The sequence below is a fragment of the Telmatherina bonti genome (genome assembly GCF_933228915.1).
Source record: "Telmatherina bonti genome assembly, chromosome: 22".
In the NCBI taxonomy this organism is placed as follows: Eukaryota; Metazoa; Chordata; class Actinopteri; order Atheriniformes; family Telmatherinidae; genus Telmatherina; species Telmatherina bonti.
The window spans coordinates 2,366,032-2,393,244 of record NC_136631.1 but is presented as its reverse complement, the minus strand read 5'-3'; the positions used below and the strand labels follow the sequence as shown (position 1 = coordinate 2,393,244).

General features: G+C 53.1%; 1 protein-coding gene across 1 annotated transcript; it reads right to left on the bottom strand.

The window, feature by feature from the left end:
• Window positions 1-5,877: 5,877 nt before the first annotated feature.
• adck1 (aarF domain containing kinase 1) lies at window positions 5,878-27,200 on the bottom strand. Its single transcript, XM_079262706.1, has 8 exons — window positions 27,075-27,200; window positions 23,622-23,780; window positions 23,333-23,491; window positions 22,560-22,676; window positions 18,371-18,520; window positions 14,240-14,437; window positions 6,917-7,110; window positions 5,878-6,364 (listed from the first exon to the last, which is right to left on the bottom strand). Exons 1-8 carry the CDS (start codon window positions 27,117-27,119, stop codon window positions 6,205-6,207), a joined length of 1,182 nt encoding a protein of 393 aa, XP_079118832.1. The 5' UTR covers window positions 27,120-27,200; the 3' UTR covers window positions 5,878-6,204.
• Window positions 27,201-27,213: the final 13 nt, after the last annotated feature.

Sequence of the window (27,213 nt, the reverse complement as noted above, 5' to 3'; positions counted from 1 at the left end):
GGACCAGGGCGGGGATGCAGGAGGCGTGGACCAGGGCGGGGATGCAGGAGGCGTGGACCAGGGCGGGGATGCAGGAGGCGTGGACCAGGGCTGGGACGCAGGAGGCGTGGACCAGGGCTGGGACGCAGGCGGCGTGGACCAGGGCTGGGATGCAGGCGGCGTGGACCAGGGCGGGGATGCAGGAGGCGTGGACCAGGGCTGGGACGCAGGCGGCGTGGACCAGGGCTGGGACGCAGGAGGCGTGGACCAGGGCGGGGACGCAGGAGGCGTGGACCAGGGCTGGGATGCAGGAGGCGTGGACCAGGGCTGGGATGCAGGAGGCGTGGACCAGGGCGGGGACGCAGGAGGCGTGGACCAGGGCGGGGATGCAGGAGGCGTGGACCAGGGCTGGGACGCAGGAGGCGTGGACCAGGGCTGGGACGCAGGCGGCGTGGACCAGGGCTGGGATGCAGGCGGCGTGGACCAGGGCGGGGATGCAGGAGGCGTGGACCAGGGCTGGGACGCAGGCGGCGTGGACCAGGGCTGGGACGCAGGAGGCGTGGACCAGGGCGGGGACGCAGGAGGCGTGGACCAGGGCTGGGATGCAGGAGGCGTGGACCAGGGCTGGGATGCAGGAGGCGTGGACCAGGGCGGGGACGCAGGAGGCGTGGACCAGGGCGGGGACGCAGGAGGCGTGGACCAGGGCGGGGACGCAGGAGGCGTGGACCAGGGCTGGGACGCAGGAGGCGTGGACCAGGGCTGGGATGCAGGAGGCGTGGACCAGGGCGGGGACGCAGGAGGCGTGGACCAGGGCTGGGACGCAGGAGGCGTGGACCAGGGCTGGGATGCAGGAGGCGTGGACCAGGGCGGGGATGCAGGAGGCGTGGACCAGGGCGGGGACGCAGGAGGCGTGGACCAGGGCGGGGACGCAGGAGGCGTGGACCAGGGCGGGGACGCAGGAGGCGTGGACCAGGGCTGGGACGCAGGAGGCGTGGACCAGGGCTGGGATGCAGGAGGCGTGGACCAGGGCGGGGACGCAGGAGGCGTGGACCAGGGCTGGGACGCAGGAGGCGTGGACCAGGGCGGGGACGCAGGAGGCGTGGACCAGGGCTGGGATGCAGGCGGCGTGGACCAGGGCGGGGATGCAGGAGGCGTGGACCAGGGCGGGGACGCAGGAGGCGTGGACCAGGGCGGGGATGCAGGAGGCGTGGACCAGGGCGGGGATGCAGGAGGCGTGGACCAGGGCGGGGACGCAGGAGGCGTGGACCAGGGCGGGGATGCAGGAGGCGTGGACCAGGGCTGGGATGCAGGAGGCGTGGACCAGGGCGGGGACGCAGGAGGCGTGGACCAGGGCTGGGACGCAGGAGGCGTGGACCAGGGCGGGGATGCAGGAGGCGTGGACCAGGGCGGGGACGCAGGAGGCGTGGACCAGGGCTGGGACGCAGGAGGCGTGGACCAGGGCTGGGATGCAGGAGGCGTGGACCAGGGCGGGGACGCAGGAGGCGTGGACCAGGGCGGGGATGCAGGAGGCGTGGACCAGGGCGGGGACGCAGGAGGCGTGGACCAGGGCGGGGATGCAGGAGGCGTGGACCAGGGCGGGGATGCAGGAGGCGTGGACCAGGGCGGGGACGCAGGAGGCGTGGACCAGGGCGGGGATGCAGGAGGCGTGGACCAGGGCGGGGACGCAGGAGGCGTGGACCAGGGCTGGGACGCAGGAGGCGTGGACCAGGGCAGGGATGCAGGAGGCGTGGACCAGGGCTGGGACGCAGGAGGCGTGGACCAGGGCGGGGATGCAGGAGGCGTGGACCAGGGCGGGGATGCAGGAGGCGTGGACCAGGGCTGGTAGCGTGGATCAGACAGGGTATCAGTCCGGTCCAGAGTCCAGACCCCATCCAGACTAATGACGTCATACTTGTTAATGATTGGGAGAATAAACAGAAGCTTCTGCTCCAAATGTTGCCATGATGACTTCCTGCGCTGATGCAGCGACAGCCGACCGTAACAGCCAATCAGAGGACAAAGATGAAGATAATCCCACACAAACAGTGAGTCCTCTGTGTTTTTACTGCCCTCAGAAGGACGCACAGAGAGAGTGTTATTGATCACATCAGTGTTAGTCACACCTGCAGGTCGCAGATATGTGTGTGTGTGTGTGTGTGTGTTGTTTTCTGCTGCAGTCAAACATGTCGACAACCAGCTGGACAAACACATGGACACAACATACGTAGACCGCCGTTTCCTCTGCCGTGTGCCTTTACTCCACTTCCGGTTGATCCACCATCATCATCATTAGGCCATAAGAAGGTCATTAGTAACTTTCACCAATGCCGTCTCAGTGCTATGATGAGCTCTAAATCCTGACTGAAACTCCTCGCATAAATTATTTCTGCTCAGGTGGGCATGTAGCTGAGCTGAAACTATTTTCTCCAGAATTTTGGACATAAACGGGAGATTAGATATAGGTCTATAATTTGCTATCACCTCTGGATCCAGAGATTGCTTTTTAAGTAAAGGCATGATTACAGCAGTTTTAAATGATTGTGGTACATATCCTGTCACTAAAGACATATTGATAAGACTTAGTAGTGATGTATTAATTAAAGGGAAAATGTCCTTAAAGAGGCTCGTTGGGAGAGGGTCTAAGATACAGGTGGATGGTTTAGATGAAGCTATTATTTTAGTTAATTCAGAGGGTTGGACAGGACAGAAACTATTTAGACACAAGTCAGATCCTGGTTCTAAGGATGCTTCGGAGACCACAACAGGCTCAACATTATAGGTAGAAGGAAGAGTATTGTGAATTTGATCTCTAATAGTATCAATTTTATTCCTGAAAAAATACATGAAATCATCCCAGCTAAGTGAGAAAGGAATACATGGCTCCACAGCGCTCCGGCTCCTAGTAAGCCTGGCTACAGTGCTGAAAAGAAACCGAGGGTTGTTTTTGTTTTCCTCTATCAATGATGAATAATAAGCTGTTCTTGCCGTACGTAAGGCTTTTTTGTATACAATTAAACTTTCTTTCCAGGTTAAGTGAGACTCCTCTAGTCCTGATGAACGCCATCTGTTTTCCAAACGCCTTGATGCCTGTTTTAGAGCTCGAAGCTGGGAATTAAACCAGGGAGCCTTCATAATCTTACCTAATTTCTTCTTCTTTAGGGGAGCAACATTATCCAAGGTTGTACGCATTGAAGCTGTTATAGTATCAGCATGTTGATCAATCTGAGCAAGAGTAAGGCTTAAAGGGGGACTCTCAGTCATGCTAACACATGGTAGAGGGGAAAAAATTGATTCAATTGATTGTTTAAATTTTGTAATATTATTGTCTGATAAACATCTAATATAGTAGAATTTATTTTTGGTCAGTGAGTAATCAAATAAAGTGAATTCAAAGGTTAATAAGAAGTGATCGGACAAGACAGGGTTTTGAGGAAATACTTTGAGCTTATCAGTCTCAATACCAGATGTTAGAACCAGATCAAGAGTGTGACCATGAGAGTGAGTGGCTCCATGGACATTTTGTGAAAACCCAATTGAGTTTAGAATAGAACTAAAGGAAATGTTTAAACTATCATTTTCATGGTCAACATGAATATTAAAATCACCTAGTACAATGACCTTATCAGTACTCAGCACTAACTCAGACAAGAGATCAGAGAATTGGGTCAGAAACTCGGAGTAAGGTCCAGGTGGGCGATACACTAATGCTAAAAGGAGCGGTTTCTCTCAATTCCATTTTGGATGAGATAAATTTAATGTCAGGAATTCAAAGGATTTATAGTTAGTTTTGTGCTTAGGATTAATTAATAATTCTGACTGAAAAATATCTGCAACACCTCCTCCTCTGCCTGTAGTTCTAGGAATGTGAAAGTTTAAATAGTTAGCTGGCGTAGCTTCATTAATACTAACATAATCCTCTTGCTGTAACCAGGTTTCCGTAAGACAGAATAAATCAATGTGGTGATCACCTATCAAGTCATTGACTAATAAAGACTTATTTGGGAGGGATCTGATATTCAGTAGGCCACACTTTATTGTCTTATTTTCAGATTTTATTAGATCCATTGTTTTTATTTTTATGAGGTTTTCACGATTAACCCGAGGAGTGTTTTTGTGTTGTTTAATTCTTACTCCTGGGAAGTTGTATAAGGTCGGAATGGGGTTTTGGGTGGGCGGCGGCAGGTGGGAAGCTGCAGAAAAGTGTGTAGGACTACAATTCTGCCTCCTGGTCCCAACCCTGAGTTGTCAATTTAGCTGACTAATAAAAGAGTCCATATTGCCAGATAAGAGAGCGGCTCCATCCAACGTGGGATGGATGCCATCTCTCCTAATAAGACCAGGCTTTCCCCAAAAAGCGCTCCAGTTATCTATAAAACCCACGTTGTTATCGGAACACCACCTAGACAACCAGCGGTTGAAGGATGACATGCGGCTAAACATGTCATCGCTGATTAAATTTGGCAAGGGACCAGAGAAAACTACGGAGTCCGACATGCTCTTGGCAAAGTTACACACCGAAGCAACATTCATTTTAGTGACCTCCGATTGGCGTAACCGGGTGTCGTTACCGCCGACGTGAATTACAATCTTACAGCAGAAATAAACATGTTTACAGCCTGGTACAAAAATCCATTTTAGGTTTAATAGGTCAGGTTTACCTACATGACAACTGTAGGGGGAGTGAATTTTTTTCTAACTCGCCCGTTTAAAAGTAATTTATTCTCGAAGTTTGGCATATTTAGGGGCGTGTCCTTTTGATTGACAGGTACCCGATCTCCCGCTTCAAGTCAGAACGTAGAACAACCGCGGTTTTTAGCCGATTAACAACATGACTTAGCTTTAGCCCGCTTACCTCCGTTTGTCACAATCAGCCTTGCTTCCTCCAGCATTGCTGCTTGCCACCCCCGTAATCAGTTCACTGCTCTCACCTGCCTCTGCCACCTGTTCACAATCCCCATCAGTTCAGCCTGCACATATATGCAGCCTCCACCATTCACTCACTGCCAGATTGTCATTGCTCTCATGCCTGACCTTCCAGCACTCCGACCACAATTGCCTGCCCGTTACTGACCTGATCTGTCCCCGACTTCCGCTTCCTGCCTTGCCCTTGGAGCCTGCTCCCCAGTGGTTACTGGGTTTCTGTCCTGGAGGACCCCCAACCGTGAGTTGTGGATCTTCCCTCACCTTGTTGTGCTAGGTGGCTACTCTGTTGGCCCAGAGGAAGGTTACTCTGCTCTACTCATTGGGAACCAGAGTTCAACTCCAACACCGAACCTCACCAAGTGGCTAAAATAAAGACTGTTAACCTGCCCAGATCTCTTGTGCTGCTTTTGGGTCCTTTCTCCGATCATTTCACCGTTAGCTGGTTAGCTCCTGTTATCTCCAGGTTAGCTCGGTTAGCTCTAAGCTACAGAAAGCTCGGAGTTTGCTCGATGTCAATCATCCACCATGACGCTCACAGCCCCCCTCTCAGCTCCACCTCTTTGCCCATATTTGTATTTTCCGGGCGAGACGACACGCATGCCCCTGCCAACATGGTGATGGTAGGAACCGCCCACCGAGCTTCAATTCAGCTCTTCAGAAACCTACGGGTGACGTCACAGAGGCTCCGCCCATCTTTTATATACAGTCTGTGGTTTTAACCAGCGTTTAAACCTGCTTCTCCCCAGCAGAGCGACCTTCCTGTTCAGGTGGACTAGAATCTAAATAAAGGAAACCTGGAAAAATCAGACGGAAGCTGCAGATCGGAACATCCGTGTTGTTTTAATGCATTGTTTCATCCAGCCAGTAAAAGTTAACCAGTTAAAGCAACAGAAACCAGTTCTGTCTGGCGTTCCACAGAACTGCTGACTGGGTCCCCTGATCCCTGATGGAGGTCCTTCTGTACCATCATCAGCTGGAGAATCAGGTCCAGAACCCAACGCAGAACCTCAGTAAACATGATTTGACGGGATGAAGCTGAAACACAGAACTGTTACCATGGAAACGCCATGTGAGGTCATGCGAGGTCAAGCAGGAATAACTGGAAGTCCGATACCAGACGGGCTGGATCTGTTTCAGAACTGAAGTCCGGTCCGACTCTGGATCCTTTTTGAAGCGTCAACAACAAGGAGAAAGTGGTTCTGCATCATCCGTCCAACATGTCATCTACTGGGACTGATGGTCCTGGTCCCGTCGTGGTTTCAGACTGAGTCTAGAAGTCTGGTCTGACTTCTGGTCCAGAAGTCAGTGCAGGAATGCCAGCAGAACCATGATCCAGTTCACCATCACAGAACCTCTGAACCACAAGAAGAGTTCATACATGGAGAGTTTCCAGAGACTCAGAGACTCTGAGAGAGAGATCTGCACACGCCTCCTCATGGAGGAGGACTTGCTCCTCCTGTACCTGTGGGGAGGGGAGGACTTTATTAAAAACATTTAAAGTTATTTAAAACAACGAAAGGCAGCGTAGGAGATGCTGTCCAGGAGCAGGACCACATGCTGGAACACAAAGGTAAAAATATGATGTCACACCCGTGGAACCAATCGGATTAACCGTTCCAAATGACGGGATGGTGACCTGTCTATCAAGCTTGCCATTTGCCCCGCCCCTGTCAGAAAAAGCATTGTGCATTTCTGTGCTTGCTAGGCAGGAGGGGGGGGGTGGTTTCTAAAGAAGCCTGCTGGCAGCGTCTTTCCAGGATCTCCTACCTGCCTTTAACCAGCTGACACCAGTTTACCGAATAACAAACCAGTCAGAGTCCCGACCTTTTGGGAAAGCAGGAAGTACTTTTATTCTAGTCCTTACAGAAAGAGCTACGATGCCGGTTCGGCCCTACGTTGTTGCAGAAAGCAGACCTGCTGTAGCGTTACAGCTGTTCTCCAAAAGTCAAACGGGACAAAATGTTGCAGAAATGAACTGAATCATGAAGCCAAAGGTTGGAGGCGGCTCTCTGACCTGGCCATGGCTCGGATGCAGCAGCGGGACATGTTGATGAAGGACGAGGACGACGCTCTGGTCTGCAACGTGGTCTCGATGCCTCTCAGCAGATCATTGGTCTTCAGCAGCAGCAGCATCTGTCGGGGAACTCTGTTCAGCAGTTCGCTGATCTGCGGCAGGTACAGCGCCGCGTTGGTCCGGATCTCTACGTCCTGCCGGCACACAAAACTCCGTGTTTAAAACTGTCCCCTGAAAGCAACACAACATGAGGTGTCCTGTCTGACCCCACAACCCAGTAGAAATCCTTACAACTAGTAAAGCAGCTCTACGAACTAGTAAAGTAGTTTTAGAAACTAGTCAACTCGTCCTATCAACTAGTAAAGCAGTCCTAGGAATTAGTAAAGTAGTTTTAGAAACTAGTAAAGTAGTCCTATGAATGAGTAAACCAGACTAAGAAACTAGTAAAGCTGTCCAAAAACAAGTAAACTATTCTTAGAAACTGGTAAAGCGGCTCTAGAAACAAGTAAACTAGTCTTAGAAACTAGTAAATTGGTCCTAAAAACAAGTAAACTAGTCTTAGAAACTGGTAAAGCGGCTCTAGAAACAAGTAAAGCACTCCTAGAAGCTAGAAAAGCAGTGATGGGAACTTTCAAATAGTCATAGAACATAGTCCAAATTACTAGTAATTTAGTCTTAAAGCTAGTACACTTGTGCTAGAAAAACTAGTAAAGTAGTCCTAGAAACTCGTAATGTAGTCTTAGAAACTAGTAAAGCTGTCCCAGGAACAAGTAAACTAGTCCTAGAAACTAGTAAAGTGGTCCAGAAATGTCCTCAGAGAAAGAAGTGAACTTCAGTACAGCTGCAGCATATTCCTGTTTTTTCCAGGATCTTGGAATTCCAGACAAAAGCTCATCATATTTTATTAACCAGGAACATGGGATGAGTTTAGTTAACTATTACCAGAGAAGAACCTGCTGTTCTGCGTCTGCAGGCGGATTAAAGGTGAGACTGAGCGAGACGTTCCTGGTTACTGGGACGACACTGGGTACACTGGGATGCTGAGAGGAAACAAATTAATGCTAATGGGAGACAGGCAGCCGCGGTTACCTCCCTCCATGGCAACCATTTGTAGTCTTTGATGTTGAAGATGGTGGCTGGAGTCGGCGAGAGCGTCTAACTCTACTCCACTTCAAAGGCACATCAGCCGGCCTAAATTACAGCATTAGTCATGGAACAAAGCGGACATGAGATTCCAGTCCTTCCCTCTGCGGCCTGCAGACAGAAACCACGAGTCTGCAGGAAGGAACCGGAAAGACGCCGCACAGTTTTCATCGCTGACTAAACACCGTCGGCTGGAACGGCGCCGGACCATGCTACAGGCGGTACCCGTCAGAAGGTTTCCCCCACCCCCCTTATTGGTCCAGAAGTTAGTTTACAATATATGAAACAGATGTTTTCTATTTGGCTGTTTACTACTAGTTTTATGTAAATATGAATTTATTTCAATCATTTTAACAACTAAATGCCGTTTCATGTACTGTGGTCATTTGATCAGTGACTACCTCCCCGCTCGCCGCCACGTTGAGGCGGACTCTGGGCCACTTGTCCAGAACCCGACCAGAACTGGTCCACACATGAGGAGCTGGCCTGGACAGAGACTACAGCAGGTTCCGAATGGACCACGTCTGGCTGAGACACAATGACGCAGGTGAACTCATCCGATTCACCTCCGTCGTTCCTCCACAACTCCCGACTCATCCGATTCACCTCCGTCGTCCCTCCACAACTCCCGACTCATCCGATTCACCTCCGTCGTTCCTCCACAACTCCCGACTCATCCGATTCACCTCCGTCGTTCCTCCACAACTCCCGACTCATCCGATTCACCTCCGTCGTTCCTCCACAACTCCCGACTCATCCGATTCACCTCCGTCGTTCCTCCACAACTCCCGACTCATCCGATTCACCTCCGTCGTTCCTCCACAACTCCCGAATCATCCGATTCACCTCCGTCGTTCCTCCACAACTCCCGACTCATCCGATTCACCTCCGTCGTTCCTCCACAACTCCCGACTCATCCGATTCACCTCCGTCGTTCCTCCACAACTCCCGACTCATCCGATTCACCTCCGTCGTTCCTCCACAACTCCCGACTCATCCGATTCACCTCCGTCGTTCCTCCACAACTCCCGACTCATCCGATTCACCTCCGTCGTCCCTCCACAACTCCCGACTCATCCGATTCACCTCCGTCGTTCCTCCACAACTCCCGACTCATCCGATTCACCTCCGTCGTTCCTCCACAACTCCCGACTCATCCGATTCACCTCCGTCGTTCCTCCACAACTCCCGACTCATCCGATTCACCTCCGTCGTCCCTCCACAACTCCCGAATCATCCGATTCACCTCCGTCGTTCCTCCACAACTCCCGACTCATCCGATTCACCTCCGTCGTTCCTCCACAACTCCCGACTCATCCGATTCACCTCCGTCGTTCCTCCACAACTCCCGACTCATCCGATTCACCTCCGTCGTTCCTCCACAACTCCCGACTCATCCGATTCACCTCCGTCGTTCCTCCACAACTCCCGACTCATCCGATTCACCTCCGTCGTTCCTCCACAACTCCCGACTAATCCGATTCACCTCCGTCGTCCCTCCACAACTCCCGACTCATCCGATTCACCTCCGTCGTTCCTCCACAACTCCCGACTCATCCGATTCACCTCCGTCGTTCCTCCACAACTCCCGACTCATCCGATTCACCTCCGTCGTCCCTCCACAACTCCCGACTCATCCGATTCACCTCCGTCGTTCCTCCACAACTCCCGACTCATCCGATTCACCTCCGTCGTCCCTCCACAACTCCCGAATCATCCGATTCACCTCCGTCGTTCCTCCACAACTCCCGACTCATCCGATTCACCTCCGTCGTCCCTCCACAACTCCCGACTCATCCGATTCACCTCCGTCGTTCCTCCACAACTCCCGACTCATCCGATTCACCTCCGTCGTTCCTCCACAACTCCCGACTCATCCGATTCACCTCCGTCGTCCCTCCACAACTCCCGACTCATCCGATTCACCTCCGTCGTTCCTCCACAACTCCCGACTCATCCGATTCACCTCCGTCGTTCCTCCACAACTCCCGACTCATCCGATTCACCTCCGTCGTTCCTCCACAACTCCCGAATCATCCGATTCACCTCCGTCGTTCCTCCACAACTCCCGAATCATCCGATTCACCTCCGTCGTCCCTCCACAACTCCCGAATCATCCGATTCACCTCCGTCGTTCCTCCACAACTCCCGACTCATCCGATTCACCTCCGTCGTTCCTCCACAACTCCCGACTCATCCGATTCACCTCCGTCGTTCCTCCACAACTCCCGACTCATCCGATTCACCTCCGTCGTTCCTCCACAACTCCCGAATCATCCGATTCACCTCCGTCGTTCCTCCACAACTCCCGACTCATCCGATTCACCTCCGTCGTTCCTCCACAACTCCCGACTCATCCGATTCACCTCCGTCGTCCCTCCACAACTCCCGACTCATCCGATTCACCTCCGTCGTCCCTCCACAACTCCCGACTCATCCGATTCACCTCCGTCGTTCCTCCACAACTCCCGACTCATCCGATTCACCTCCGTCGTTCCTCCACAACTCCCGACTCATCAGATTCACCTCCGTCGTCCCTCCACAACTCCCGACTCATCCGATTCACCTCCGTCGTTCCTCCACAACTCCCGACTCATCAGATTCACCTCCGTCGTTCCTCCACAACTCCCGACTCATCCGATTCACCTCCGTCGTCCCTCCACAACTCCCGACTCATCCGATTCACCTCCGTCGTCCCTCCACAACTCCCGACTCATCCAATTCACCTCCGTCGTTCCTCCACAACTCCCGACTCATCCGATTCACCTCCGTCGTTCCTCCACAACTCCCGAATCATCCGATTCACCTCCGTCGTCCCTCCACAACTCCCGACTCATCCGATTCACCTCCGTCGTCCCTCCACAACTCCCGACTCATCCGATTCACCTCCGTCGTTCCTCCACAACTCCCGACTCATCCGATTCACCTCCGTCGTCCCTCCACAACTCCCGACTCATCCGATTCACCTCCGTCGTTCCTCCACAACTCCCGACTCATCCGATTCACCTCCGTCGTCCCTCCACAACTCCCGACTCATCCGATTCACCTCCGTCGTTCCTCCACAACTCCCGACTCATCAGATTCACCTCCGTCGTCCCTCCACAACTCCCGACTCATCCGATTCACCTCCGTCGTCCCTCCACAACTCCCGACTCATCCGATTCACCTCCGTCGTCCCTCCACAACTCCCGACTCATCCAATTCACCTCCGTCGTTCCTCCACAACTCCCGACTCATCCGATTCACCTCCGTCGTTCCTCCACAACTCCCGAATCATCCGATTCACCTCCGTCGTTCCTCCACAACTCCCGACTCATCCGATTCACCTCCGTCGTTCCTCCACAACTCCCGACTCATCCGATTCACCTCCGTCGTCCCTCCACAACTCCCGACTCATCCGATTCACCTCCGTCGTTCCTCCACAACTCCCGACTCATCCGATTCACCTCCGTCGTCCCTCCACAACTCCCGACTCATCCGATTCACCTCCGTCGTTCCTCCACAACTCCCGACTCATCCGATTCACCTCCGTCGTTCCTCCACAACTCCCGACTCATCCGATTCACCTCCGTCGTTCCTCCACAACTCCCGACTCATCCGATTCACCTCCGTCGTTCCTCCACAACTCCCGACTCATCCGATTCACCTCCGTCGTCCCTCCACAACTCCCGACTCATCCGATTCACCTCCGTCGTTCCTCCACAACTCCCGACTCATCCGATTCACCTCCGTCGTTCCTCCACAACTCCCGACTCATCCGATTCACCTCCGTCGTCCCTCCACAACTCCCGACTCATCCGATTCACCTCCGTCGTTCCTCCACAACTCCCGACTCATCCGATTCACCTCCGTCGTTCCTCCACAACTCCCGACTCATCCGATTCACCTCCGTCGTTCCTCCACAACTCCCGAATCATCCGATTCACCTCCGTCGTTCCTCCACAACTCCCGACTCATCCGATTCACCTCCGTCGTTCCTCCACAACTCCCGAATCATCCGATTCACCTCCGTCGTTCCTCCACAACTCCCGACTCATCCGATTCACCTCCGTCGTTCCTCCACAACTCCCGACTCATCCGATTCACCTCCGTCGTTCCTCCACAACTCCCGACTCATCCGATTCACCTCCGTCGTTCCTCCACAACTCCCGACTCATCCGATTCACCTCCGTCGTTCCTCCACAACTCCCGAATCATCCGATTCACCTCCGTCGTTCCTCCACAACTCCCGACTCATCCGATTCACCTCCGTCGTCCCTCCACAACTCCCGACTCATCCGATTCACCTCCGTCGTCCCTCCACAACTCCCGACTCATCCGATTCACCTCCGTCGTTCCTCCACAACTCCCGACTCATCCGATTCACCTCCGTCGTTCCTCCACAACTCCCGACTCATCCGATTCACCTCCGTCGTTCCTCCACAACTCCCGACTCATCCGATTCACCTCCGTCGTCCCTCCACAACTCCCGACTCATCCGATTCACCTCCGTCGTTCCTCCACAACTCCCGACTCATCCGATTCACCTCCGTCGTTCCTCCACAACTCCCGACTCATCCAACTCCTTTTGTTCAGACAACCTCTGACTGCCACACTTCCACCTCTTCGTCTCTATTTAGCTCCCAATCTGAACCAGGACTTCCCAAAAGACCTTGCCCCCCCCCCCGGCGCCCCCGCCATGATAACAGGATGATGGCTCTGCCAAGCACTGCTTGGGGAAGAACAATTAGCAGCAATCATGGTGGCCGGGTAGCGGGCCTCGCAGCTGTCAGCAGGACGCAGGGAATGTGGCGGCGCTCTCATTTACATCTGAAAGCTTCAATAGGGACAGATAATAGGCTGGGGGGGGGGGGAGGGGGGGGGGGGGGGGGGGGTCTGCAGAGCGGTAAGCCCACATGATGATTTATTGTACTGAGACCAGACCCGGGACCAGACCCGGGACCAGACCCGGGACAAGACCCGGAACCAGACCCGGGACCAGACCCGGAACCAGACCTGGGACTAGACCCGGGACCAGACCCGGGACCAGACCTGGGACCAGACCCGGGACCAGACCCGGAACCAGACCTGGGACTAGACCCGGGACCAGACCCGGGACCAGACCCGGAACCAGACCTGGGACTAGACCCAGGACCAGACCCGGGACCAGACCTGGGACCAGACCCGGGACCAGACCTGGGACCAGACCTCCTGGTGGATGAACAGTTGCCACTTTACCATAAAGAGATGGAAAGTTCAGAAACTGTCAGTTGTTTTCACTCCGCGATGCGTTTAGGGACGACGCGGTGACCGTAGCGACTGTGTATAACGGGTCAGATATGTTTCATAACATAACGTAACAAATCCATCAAAATAGACGTCCAGACTGCCAGAATCCAACAAACCCCAAGCTGAGGAAGCAGGAGACCTCTGTGCGGAGGTCCCCTGCTTTGTTTTCAGTGTTTGCAGAAGAGAAGTGTTCATTAAAGAGATAAAATATTCGTTCACATGAAGAAGCTCTAAAAGCACTCAGCAGCGTTCGCCTCGTTTCCACTAATGGAGGCAGCGGCGAGCCGGCAGACGGTGGGCGGAGCCGTCGCCCCGGTAACGCTGACAGAAGCAACCACGACTGTCAGGAGCAACACTGGGACGACTGGTCACCGCTGTAAACTGCTGGACTGGTTCCTGGACTGGTTTGTGGACCGGTTCCTGGACTGGCTCCTGGACTGGTTTGTGGACCGGTTCCTGGACTGGCTCCTGGACTGGTTTGTGGACCGGTTCCTGGACTGGCTCCTGGACTGGTTTGTGGACTGGTTCTTGGACTGGCTCCTGGACTGGTTTGTGGACTGGTTCCTGGACTGGTTTGTGGACTGGTTCCTGGACTGGTTTGTGGACTGGCTCCTGGACTGGTTTGTGGACTGGTTCCTGGACTGGTTTGTGGACTGGTTCTTGGACTGGCTCCTGGACTGATTTGTGGACTGGTTCTTGGACTGGCTCCTGGACTGATTTGTGGACTGGTTCTTGGACTGGCTCCTGGACTGGTTTGTGGACTGGTTCTTGGACTGGTTTGTGGACTGGTTCCTGGACTGGTTTGTGGACTGGTTCTTGGACTGGTTTGTGGACTGGTTCTTGGACTGGCTCCTGGAGTCGTCACCGAACAGAGGAAGCAGGTGATGACGGTCTACCTGCCCAGGTTCTTACCTCTGCATGTGTGACAGGAACAGAACTGATGCCAGCGTTCACGGCGGTCCAGGACCGAGCGGTCAGGACGCAGGCGAAGAGCGGATACAGGTCTCCGGCCCCCAGTCTGCGGCTGTAGCGCTCCAGACCCGCCATGTCGCCTTTGATCAGGGACATCCACAGGCGGCAGTAGTCCATCCGGAAGTCCGGCTGCAGGACCTGCAGGAGAAAGTCACCATTAGCTTGTTGTACAGGCGTTCTGGTCCAGGGCCCGGATCCCGAGTCCTGGGTCCAGGGCCCGGATCCCGAATCCTGGTCCATGGAACGGATCCCGAATCCTGGTCCATGGAACGGATTCCGAATCCTGGTCCATGGAACGGATCCCGAATCCTGGTCCAGGGCCCGGATCCCAAGTCCTGGTCCATGGAACGGATCCCGAATCCTGGTCCATGGAACGGATCCCGAATCCTGGTCCATGGAACGGATCCCGAATCCTGGTCCATGGAACGGATCCCGAATCCTGGTCCAGGGCCCGGATCCCGAGTCCTGGTCCATGGAACGGATCCCGAGTCCTGGTCCATGGAACGGATTCCGAATCCTGGTCCATGGAACGGATCCCGAATCCTGGTCCAGGGCCCGGATCCCAAGTCCTGGTCCATGGAACGGATCCCGAATCCTGGTCCATGGAACGGATCCCGAATCCTGGTCCATGGAACGGATCCCGAATCCTGGTCCAGGGCCCGGATCCCAAGTCCTGGTCCATGGAACGGATCCCGAATCCTGGTCCATGGAACGGATTCCGAATCCTGGTCCATGGAACGGATCCCGAATCCTGGTCCAGGGCCCGGATCCCAAGTCCTGGTCCATGGAACGGATCCCGAATCCTGGTCCATGGAACGGATCCCGAATCCTGGTCCATGGAACGGATCCCGAATCCTGGTCCATGGAACGGATCCCGAATCCTGGTCCATGGAACGGATCCCGAATCCTGGTCCAGGGCCCGGATCCCGAGTCCTGGTCCATGGAACGGATCCCGAATCCTGGTCCATGGAACGGATTCCGAATCCTGGTCCATGGAACGGATCCCGAATCCTGGTCCAGGGCCCGGATCCCAAGTCCTGGTCCATGGAACGGATCCCGAATCCTGGTCCATGGAACGGATCCCGAATCCTGGTCCAGGGCCCGGATCCCGAGTCCTGGTCCATGGAACGGATCCCGAGTCCTGGTCCATGGAACGGATCCCGAGTCCTGGTCCAGGGCCCGGATCCTGAGTCCTTTGAGTTTCATTTCAAAGGAAACTTCTTTAAAAGGAAATATCTGACATTCTTACTGGATTCCACCAGACTGAACTGGTTTCTTGTATTAAACTGGATTCCACCAGACTGAACTGGTTTCCTGGATTAAACTGGATTCCACCAGACTGAACTGGTTTCCTGTATTAAACTGGATTCCACCAGACTGAACTGGTTTCCTGGATTAAACTGGATTCCACCAGACTGAACTGGTTTCTTGTATTAAACTGGATTCCACCAGACTGAACTGGTTTCCTGTATTAAACTGGATTCCACCAGACTGAACTGGTTTCTCGTATTAAACTGGATTCCACCAGACTGAACTGGTTTCCTGTATTAAACTGGATTCCACCAGACTGAACTGGTTTCCTGTATTAAACTGGATTCCACCAGACTGAACTGGTTTCCTGTATTAAACTGGATTCCACCAGACTGAACTGGTTTCCTGTATTAAACTGGATTCCACCAGACTGAACTGGTTTCTCGTATTAAACTGGATTCCACCAGACTGAACTGGTTTCCTGTATTAAACTGGATTCCACCAGACTGAACTGGTTTCCTGGATTAAACTGGATTCCACCAGACTGAACTGGTTTCTTGTATTAAACTGGATTCCACCAGACTGAACTGGTTTCCTGTATTAAACTGGATTCCACCAGACTGAACTGGTTTCTTGTATTAAACTGGATTCCACCAGACTGAACTGGTTTCTTGTATTAAACTGGATTCCACCAGACTGAACTGGTTTCTTGTATTAAACTGGATTCCACCAGACTGAACTGGTTTCTTGTATTAAACTGGATTCCACCAGACTGAACTGGTTTCCTGTATTAAACTGGATTCCACCAGACTGAACTGGTTTCTTGTATTAAACTGGATTCCACCAGACTGAACTGGTTTCCTGTATTAAACTGGATTCCACCAGACTGAACTGGTTTCCTGTATTAAACTGGATTCCACCAGACTGAACTGGTTTCTTGTATTAAACTGGATTCCACCAGACTGAACTGGTTTCTTGTATTAAACTGGATTCCACCAGACTGAACTGGTTTCTTGTATTAAACTGGATTCCACCAGACTGAACTGGTTTCTTGTATTAAACTGGATTCCACCAGACTGAACTGGTTTCCTGTATTAAACTGGATTCCACCAGACTGAACTGGTTTCTTGTATTAAACTGGATTCCACCAGACTGAACTGGTTTCCTGTATTAAACTGGATTCCACCAGACTGAACTGGTTTCCTGTATTAAACTGGATTCCACCAGACTGAACTGGTTTCCTGTATTAAACTGGATTCCACCAGACTGAACTGGTTTCCTGGATTAAACTGGATTCCACCAGACTGAACTGGTTTCTCGTATTAAACTGGATTCCACCAGACTGAACTGGTTTCCTGTATTAAACTGGATTCCACCAGACTGAACTGGTTTCTTGTATTAAACTGGATTCCACCAGACTGAACTGGTTTCCTGTATTAAACTGGATTCCACCAGACTGAACTGGTTTCTCGTATTAAACTGGATTCCACCAGACTGAACTGGTTTCCTGGATTAAACTGGATTCTACCAGACTGAACTGGTTTCCTGTATTAAACTGGATTCCACTAGACTGAACTGGTTTCCTGTATTAAACTGGATTCCACCAGACTGAACTGGTTTCTCGTATTAAACTGGATTCCACCAGACTGAACTGGTTTCTTGTATTAAACTGGATTCCACCAGACTGAACTGGTTTCCTGTATTAAACTGGATTCCACCAGACTGAACTGGTTTCTTGTATTAAACTGGATTCCACCAGACTGAACTGGTTTCTTGTATTAAACTGGATTCCACCAGACTGAACTGGTTTCCTGTATTAAACTGGATTCCACCAGACTGAACTGGTTTCCTGTATTAAACTGGATTCCACCAGACTGAACTGGTTTCTTGTATTAAACTGGATTCCACCAGGGGGTCCTAGAAGACTTTTTGTTTGTTTTTGAAAATAAATCAACATTTTAAATAGTTCAGACATGAACTCAAAGAAACCCCCTCTTGGTGGTCGCAGGACTCCAACCCAGAGCGTAATAATACCAGTTTAGGATTGAAGTTCTGTTGGTCTGGACAATCTGGGCCAGAAATCAAAATGTCTGACTCTACGGAGGACTGGAAGGGTCTTTTATCGTGAAATAAAATATAAATTGCTGATATAATTTAACATCCAGTGAAAACGAACAGATTTAAAACATGAATTGTTATAAAAACGGGTTTGTAAATGTTTTAAATGTTGTCGCTAAACAGAGAAATAAATACTTTTGCACATTTTCTCCCCCGTTAGGATTTATATGAATTCATTGTTTAAACACAAATAACATTTCGAAAACTTTTTATTTCACGTGTTGTGTTTTCATATCTTCCATCTTTACAATGTTATAAAATAAATTCATATTTTCTTTGTCAGCCTCGATAAACAAAACAATTCTGGTCAGTAGTATCTATAGATATATCTGTGTTTTATCATTTCAGATGTGATCCGCTTCATCCAGACAAAGACAGCACTTTAAACAGACAACATGAACCAGCAGCAAACTGGTAATGGGACTGGAAATGACTGGGAGACACAGAGATTATTATTCTCCTGCAGAACCGCAGCTGAATCACAAGTCATTAGGAATAAATTGGAGCCATTATCGTCCATGGGACGTCTGTGTGTGTGCATGTGTGTGTGTATGCGCTGCATGAGCGTGCATGTGTTCAGTGTATGATTAAGGCCGCGGAGCATTGAAAAGCAGCACTCTGCTAAGAACAACCTGAAATGAGCCGTTGATGAAAAAGCTTTTATCCTGCAGCAGCTCTAATGACAGGAAAACCGGCTTCTACCTGATACAAGCCGTGATCCAGCAGGACGATCTCCGTCTCCTGGCTGCCAGGACGCTTCCGCACCAGCACGTTGCCGGGGTGGGGGTCGCAGTGAACGAAGCCATGGACGAAGATCATCTCGCTGTACATCTTCCCCAAGTTCTCCGAGATCTGTGGAAAAGACGGCAAAGTCCACGTTGAACACAGCTGATGATAAACCCGAGAGCTTTCTGGTGGCGCGATTAGAGCCTTTCACACCTCCTGCTGCAGCGAGTTCCTCTTTTACTGACACTTTCACACCTCCTGCTGCAGCGAGTTCCTCTTTTACTGACACTTTCACACCTCCTGCTGCAGCGAATTCCTCTTTTACTGACACTTTCACACCTCCTGCTGCAGCGAGTTCCTCTTTTACTGACACTTTCACACCTCCTGCTGCAGCGAGTTCCTCTTTTACCGACACTTTCACACCTCCTGCTGCAGCGAGTTCCTCTTTTACTGACACTTTCACACCTCCTGCTGCAGCGAGTTCCTCTTTTACTGACACTTTCACACCTCCTGCTGCAGCGAATTCCTCTTTTACCGACACTTTCACACCTCCTGCTGCAGCGAGTTCCTCTTTTACCGACACTTTCACACCTCCTGCTGCAGCGAGTTCCTCTTTTACCGACACTTTCACACCTCCTGCTGCAGCGAGTTCCTCTTTTACCGACACTTTCACACCTCCTGCTGCAGCGAGTTCCTCTTTTACTGACACTTTCACACCTCCTGCTGCAGCGAGTTCCTCTTTTACTGACACTTTCACACCTCCTGCTGCAGCGAGTTCCTCTTTTACCGACACTTTCACACCTCCTGCTGCAGCGAGTTCCTCTTTTACCGACACTTTCACACCTCCTGCTGCAGCGAGTTCCTCTTTTACTGACACTTTCACACCTCCTGCTGCAGCGAATTCCTCTTTTACTGACACTTTCACACCTCCTGCTGCAGCGAGATCCTCTTTTACCGACACTTTCACACCTCCTGCTGCAGCGAGTTCCTCTTTTACTGACACTTTCACACCTCCTGCTGCAGCGAGTTCCTCTTTTACTGACACTTTCACACCTCCTGCTGCAGCGAGTTCCTCTTTTACCGACACTTTCACACCTCCTGCTGCAGCGAGTTCCTCTTTTACTGACACTTTCACACCTCCTGCTGCAGCGAGTTCCTCTTTTACTGACACTTTCACACCTCCTGCTGCAGCGAGTTCCTCTTTTACTGACACTTTCACACCTCCTGCTGCAGCGAGTTCCTCTTTTACTGACACTTTCACACCTCCTGCTGCAGCGAGTTCCTCTTTTACTGACACTTTCACACCTCCTGCTGCAGCGAGTTCCTCTTTTACTGACACTTTCACACCTCCTGCTGCAGCGAGTTCCTCTTTTACCGACACTTTCACACCTCCTGCTGCAGCGAGTTCCTCTTTTACTGACACTTTCACACCTCCTGCTGCAGCGAGTTCCTCTTTTACCGACACTTTCACACCTCCTGCTGCAGCGAGTTCCTCTTTTACTGACACTTTCACACCTCCTGCTGCAGCGAGTTCCTCTTTTACCGACACTTTCACACCTCCTGCTGCAGCGAATTCCTCTTTTACCGACACTTTCACACCTCCTGCTGCAGCGAATTCCTCTTTTACTGACACTTTCACACCTCCTGCTGCAGCGAGTTCCTCTTTTACTGACACTTTCACACCTCCTGCTGCAGCGAGTTCCTCTTTTACTGACACTTTCACACCTCCTGCTGCAGCGAGTTCCTCTTTTACTGACACTTTCACACCTCCTGCTGCAGCGAGTTCCTCTTTTACCGACACTTTCACACCTCCTGCTGTAGCGAATTCCTCTTTTACTGACACTTTCACACCTCCTGCTGCAGCGAGTTCCTCTTTTACTGACACTTTCACACCTCCTGCTGCAGCGAATTCCTCTTTTACCGACACTTTCACACCTCCTACTGCAGCGAGTTCCTCTATTACCGACACTTTCACACCTCCTGCTGCAGCGAGTTCCTCTTTTACTGACACTTTCACACCTCCTGCTGCAGCGAGTTCCTCTTTTACTGACACTTTCACACCTCCTGCTGCAGCGAGTTCCTCTTTTACCGACACTTTCACACCTCCTGCTGCAGCGAGTTCCTCTTTTACTGACACTTTCACACCTCCTGCTGCAGCGAGTTCCTCTTTTACTGACACTTTCACACCTCCTGCTGCAGCGAGTTCCTCTTTTACTGACACTTTCACACCTCCTGCTGCAGCGAATTCCTCTTTTACCGACACTTTCACACCTCCTGCTGCAGCGAATTCCTCTTTTACTGACACTTTCACACCTCCTGCTGCAGCGAGTTCCTCTTTTACTGACACTTTCACACCTCCTGCTGCAGCGAGTTCCTCTTTTACTGACACTTTCACACCTCCTGCTGCAGCGAGATCCTCTTTTACCGACACTTTCACACCTCCTGCTGCAACGAGTTCCTCTTTTACCGACACTTTCACACCTCCTGCTGCAGCGAGTTCCTCTTTTACTGACACTTTCACACCTCCTGCTGCAGCGAGTTCCTCTTTTACTGACACTTTCACACCTCCTGCTGCAGCGAATTCCTCTTTTACCGACACTTTCACACCTCCTGCTGCAGCGAGTTCCTCTTTTACCGACACTTTCACACCTCCTGCTGCAGCGAATTCCTCTTTTACTGACACTTTCACACCTCCTGCTGCAGCGAGTTCCTCTTTTACTGACACTTTCACACCTCCTGCTGCAGCGAGTTCCTCTTTTACTGACACTTTCACACCTCCTGCTGCAGCGAGTTCCTCTTTTACCGACACTTTCACACCTCCTGCTGCAGCGAATTCCTCTTTTACTGACACTTTCACACCTCCTGCTGCAGCGAGTTCCTCTTTTACTGACACTTTCACACCTCCTGCTGCAGCGAATTCCTCTTTTACTGACACTTTCACACCTCCTGCTGCAGCGAGTTCCTCTTTTACCGACACTTTCACACCTCCTGCTGCAGCGAGTTCCTCTATTACCGACACTTTCACACCTCCTGCTGCAGCGAGTTCCTCTATTACCGACACTTTCACACCTCCTGCTGCAACGAGTTCCTCTATTACCGACACTTTCACACCTCCTGCTGCAGCGAGTTCCTCTATTACCGACACTTTCACACCTCCTGCTGCAGCGAGTTCCTCTTTTACTGACACTTTCACACCTCCTGCTGCAGCGAGTTCCTCTTTTACCGACACTTTCACACCTCCTGCTGCAGCGAGTTCCTCTTTTACCGACACTTTCACACCTCCTGCTGCAGCGAGTTCCTCTTTTACTGACACTTTCACACCTCCTGCTGCAGCGAGTTCCTCTTTTACTGACACTTTCACACCTCCTGCTGCAGCGAGTTCCTCTTTTACCGACACTTTCACACCTCCTGCTGCAGCGAGTTCCTCTTTTACCGACACTTTCACACCTCCTGCTGCAGCGAGTTCCTCTTTTACTGACACTTTCACACCTCCTGCTGCAGCGAGTTCCTCTTTTACCGACACTTTCACACCTCCTGCTGCAGCGAGTTCCTCTATTACCGACACTTTCACACCTCCTGCTGCAGCGAGTTCCTCTATTACCGACACTTTCACACCTCCTGCTGCCTTCATGGTGACCAATTGCATCTTTTATTCATTTTAACTAACAACAAGAAACAAAACAAAGAAAGTTCTGATGGTAACCAGAAGCTTTTACTGATCTATCAGGACCCTCGTAAACATCTCCTGTATGATATAGTTTGAGTTTATGTGCACATATTTGACCTCTTTAACAAACATGGCTCCATCCTGCTTTGGTTCTCCGTCATGTCAGAACCAGACACCGACCCAGCGGACCCAGAAGACTCCGTAGGCAGCATTCACGGCTGAGAAGTGGTGCTGTAAGGGAACAGATGGAGGTGGTCCCAACACAGACCCTTGTGGGACTCCAATCGAGCAGCTTTTGGATCGAGTTCTCATTGTGGAATGAGATTGTAGAATGGCCCTGATGAAGAGGAGGAGCAGAGCTGCGGTCCGAGCCACGGCTTCATCATGTCTTACTAAGTGGCAGGACGGACTTCAGGGCGGTTCCTCGGACCTGCTGATAAGACACATTGCTGGACTTCCTGTCCAGACTTTAAACATCCACAGACCAACAAGCTTTACCTCGTTTACGTTGATGTTGTGCTTTTTCATGTAGTCCCTGTCGTTAACCTGTCCCCCCTCTGCAAACTCCATGGTCAGGATCCGCTTTGTGGACAGATCCCAGTGGATCATGGGGACCTGCACAGACCCAGTAAATCCCAGGTTCATGTCTACATTATGTCTCTTTGTCTCACTTGTCTCACTGCTGAGTCAGGAGGATAAAGAGACGGCACATCGTCTACGGTCCGTCCCCCGTCTGTCTCCGGTCCGTCCCCCGTCTGTCTCCGGTCCGTCCCCCGTCTGTCTCTGGTCCGTCCCCCGTCTGTCTCCGGTCCGTCCCCCGTCTGTCTCTGGTCCGTCCCCCGTCTGTCTCCGGTCCGTCCCCCGTCTGTCTCCGGTCCGTCCCCCGTCTGTCTCTGGTCCGTCCCCCGTCTTTCTCCGGTCCGTCCCCCGTCTGTCTCCGGTCCGTCCCCCGTCTGTCTCTGGTCCGTCCCCCGTCTGTCTCTGGTCCGTCCCCCGTCTTTCTCCGGTCCGTCCCCCGTCTGTCTCCGGTCCGTCCCCCGTCTGTCTCTGGTCCGTCCCCCGTCTTTCTCCGGTCCGTCCCCCGTCTGTCTCTGGTCCGTCCCCCGTCTTTCTCCGGTCCGTCCCCCGTCTGTCTCTGGTCCGTCCCCCGTCTGTCTCCGGTCCGTCCCCCGTCTGTCTCTGGTCCGTCCCCCGTCTTTCTCCGGTCCGTCCCCCGTCTGTCTCCGGTCCGTCCCCCGTCTGTCTCCGGTCCGTCCCCCATGGGCGTTTACCTTTAGGAAGGGGAAGTGAGACAACATGGCGGCCACCTTCTCAGCATTGTGTCCCTCATTGAGGAAGTCCAGCTCCAGAGGCATGTTCTTCTTGGCCTCGTCCACCAACCACATGAAGGCGAAGTCTGGGAAGATCCAATGAACTGCCTTCACTAACACCTGCCAAAAAATGGCTGCTTCATTTCATCTGTTCTGATAACATCCAAAAAGATGCATCTCTCCTTGTCGCCATGCCAACCCAGCAAGACGCGTCAGGAATGGGAGGAAGTTCAGAGAAAGCCAGACTCACCTCAATCACCATGATGTCCTTGGAGCTTTGTCTCTGGACTTTGGGGTGCTGGACCTTGATGGCGACGGTCCTCCCATCGTGCAGCACGGCTTTGTGGACCTGAGCTAAGGAGGCTGCACCCTGAGGCTTCGTCTCAAAGGAGACAAACAGCTCAGAGACCTGGGGGACAGATGAGGACAAGACATCGGTGGAAAGAAGCTGATCTTCTGCACTGGAAGGACCAGATCAGCTGGGAAACATCTTTTATTTCAGTTTCATGTTTTCATCCGTAAAGACGTCAAACTTTAGCAGGAGGTTAGCAGGAAATTGTACATGGTAGCTCCACCATGATAACACCATTATTCATCACCATCACTACCATGTTGCTAAGAGACCTCTATTTCCACCTGGACATGATGATGAAGACACTTCCTGTCAGACTTTCCACCAATCAGAGAGCTTAAACTGACGCTATCGTCAACAAGTGTATGATGTATGTCCGTATGACGGAAACATCACGTCTCCATGGAAACATCACGTCTCCGCGATTAATTTTTCTGTTTTCATCTCCTCTGTGACTGTTTGACTCTTCAGGGGCTGATGGGGGGTCGGGGGTCAGGGTTAGGGCTGATGGGGGGTCGGGGGGTGAGGGTTAGGGCTGATGGGGGGTCGGGGGGTGAGGGTTAGGGCTGATGGGGGGTCGGGGGGTGAGGGTTAGGGCTGATGGGGGGTCGGGGGGTGAGGGTTAGGGCTGATGGGGGGGTCGGGGGGTGAGGGTTAGGGCTGATGGGGGGTCGGGGGGTGAGGGTTAGGGCTGATGGGGGGGTCGGGGGGTCAGGGTTAGGGCTGATGGGGGGGTCGGGGGGTCAGGGTTAGGGCTGATGGGGGGGTCGGGGGGTCAGGGTTAGGGCTGATGGGGGGGTCGGGGGGTCAGGGTTAGGGCTGATGGGGGGGTCGGGGGGTGAGGGTTAGGGCTGATGGGGGGTCGGGGGGTGAGGGTTAGGGCTGATTGGGGGGTCGGGGGTCAGGGTTAGGGCTGATGGGGGGTCGGGGGGTGAGGGTTAGGGCTGATTGGGGGGTCGGGGGTCAGGGTTAGGGCTGATGGGGGGTCGGGGGGTCAGGGTTAGGGCTGATGGGGGGTCGGGGGGTGAGGGTTAGGGCTGATTGGGGGTCGGGGGGTCAGGGTTAGGGCTGATTGGGGGGTCGGGGGTGAGGGTTAGGGCTGATGGGGGGGTCGGGGGGTGAGGGTTAGGGCTGATGGGGGGGTCGGGGGGTGAGGGTTAGGGCTGATGGGGGGGTCGGGGGGTGAGGGTTAGGGCTGATGGGGGGTCGGGGGGTCAGGGTTAGGGCTGATGGGGGGGTCGGGGGGTCAGGGTTAGGGCTGATGGGGGGGTCGGGGGGTGAGGGTTAGGGCTGATGGGGGGGTCGGGGGGTGAGGGTTAGGGCTGATGGGGGGGTCGGGGGGTCAGGGTTAGGGCTGATGGGGGGGTCGGGGGGTGAGGGTTAGGGCTGATGGGGGGTCGGGGGGTGAGGGTTAGGGCTGATTGGGGGGTCGGGGGTCAGGGTTAGGGCTGATGGGGGGTCGGGGGGTGAGGGTTAGGGCTGATTGGGGGTCGGGGGGTGAGGGTTAGGGCTGATGGGGGGGTCGGGGGGTCAGGGTTAGGGCTGATGGGGGGATCGGGGGGTGAGGGTTAGGGCTGATGGGGGGGTCGGGGGGTGAGGGTTAGGGCTGATGGGGGGGTCGGGGGGTGAGGGTTAGGGCTGATGGGGGGGTCGGGGGTCAGGGTTAGGGCTGATGGGGGGGTCGGGGGGTCAGGGTTAGGGCTGATGGGGGGGTCGGGGGGTCAGGGTTAGGGCTGATGGGGGGGTCGGGGGGTGAGGGTTAGGGCTGATGGGGGGGTCGGGGGGTCAGGGTTAGGGCTGATGGGGGGGTCGGGGGGTCAGGGTTAGGGCTGATGGGGGGGTCGGGGGGTGAGGGTTAGGGCTGATGGGGGGGTCGGGGGGTCAGGGTTAGGGCTGATGGGGGGGTCGGGGGGTCAGGGTTAGGGCTGATGGGGGGGTCGGGGGGTGAGGGTTAGGGCTGATGGGGGGGTCGGGGGGTCAGGGTTAGGGCTGATGGGGGGGTCGGGGGGCTCTGCTGCTTTCTATGCAGGGCGTCGTCATCTCTGAGAAGACCATGAAGCCGTTGCGTCGCAGGATGAACGGATGTCCTTAAACGCATCTCCCAGCTGAGGCTGCCAGCAGCCAAACGCCGTCCTACCGCCAGGCCTCGGGGGCCATTTCATTTCTGCCATAACTCATTCCAGGGAGCGCATGTCGGCGTGGTGGGCTGGGCCGGCGCCACACGCATTTCCATGTTTATTAACTCCCCAGCTCTGATTAAGCGGAGATGTTGTGGGTCAGGCGGTCGGAGCTGCAGACGGATGGAACCCACAACGGTCTCTCTGCGTGTCACGTCCCATCGGGCCGACGCTGGCGGCTGCAGCCGGGCCCATTTAGCAGATTTACATCATGAATAACTCAGCTGGTCCCGTGCCGGACCTCATGCTGCTCGGATAATTCATCACCTGGAGGCCCGGTTCTGCCTGGACCTGTCGGCTCACATCCTGTTCACATTAGTCTCCTGTCATGTTCCACAAGCAGCCGGGGAGTTTCCCACATGCTGGACCAGAACCGGGACAGAAACCTCCATCAGAGAGGAGAGGACAGAGACCCGCTTGGTCCGGTCCGGTGTTGAACGGCGCTGGATGTAGGAGATCCTCACTGCAGCACCTCCACCTCAGCTGCATCCCAAACGTCTTCTTGGCTTTATTCCAGCCATAGAGGATCATTATTTTCTCATCACTTGTTGATCTTTGGCTGCTCCTGATTGGACGTTACCGTCAGTTTAAGCTCTCTGATTGGTGGAAAGTCTGACAGGAAGTCTCTTCATCATCAGGTGAAAATAGAGGTCTCTTAGCAACATGGTAGTGATGGTGATGAAGATGAGATAAATAATGGTGGATTTACCATCTAGAGTCTCTGAATAAACACTACATGTGGATTGTAGACCTCCTGGACGGATAGAAACGCTGGAAAACCTCCGTAGACCAGCTGGAGGGTCACATGACCAGCTGGAGGGTCACATGACCATCACCACTGCTGGTCCTGATGGGGGGGTGATGTGTGGCGTACCTCAGGGGTCGGTCTGCGGACCCAAACTGTTTTTCTTTTCTTGACATTATTAATGAATCTAGTTTTATTATTAACTATGATTGTAACGATTCTGATGCTGCCATCATCATCAACTTCATCATTTCTAATGAACCGTTTCTTCCTCCTGATTTAAACCTTTTTTTTTTCTTGTTTATTGACTTTTCCTTGTTGCCATGGCAACTGGGATTGGCGTTTTATTTGGCTTATTTGTCCTGTTTCAGTCATTCTGGGATTCTGTCAGACAGACATCATGTGACCAGTCATGTGACCAGGTCTCACCTCCTTCCCCAGATCTTCTCTGATGACCTGCTGGATCTCCTCCATGCTGCTCTGAGGAGCCCGGCTGTGGAGGACCTTCAGGGTGGAGGTGTACTCCTTGGGCAGCAGGTAGTCCAGAGCCCCCAGGTGCTGACCCACC

Coding starts and splice junctions, on each gene's coding strand:
- adck1 (XM_079262706.1), bottom strand. CDS start 27,119: ATGGAGGAGATCCAGCAGGTCATCAGAGAAGATCTGGGGAAGGAG. Junction 23,781..27,074: donor GAGAAGATCTGGGGAAGGAG/GTGAGACCTGGT, acceptor TCTGTCCCCCAG/GTCTCTGAGCTGTTTGTCTC. Junction 23,492..23,621: donor AGGACATCATGGTGATTGAG/GTGAGTCTGGCT, acceptor ATTTTTTGGCAG/GTGTTAGTGAAGGCAGTTCA.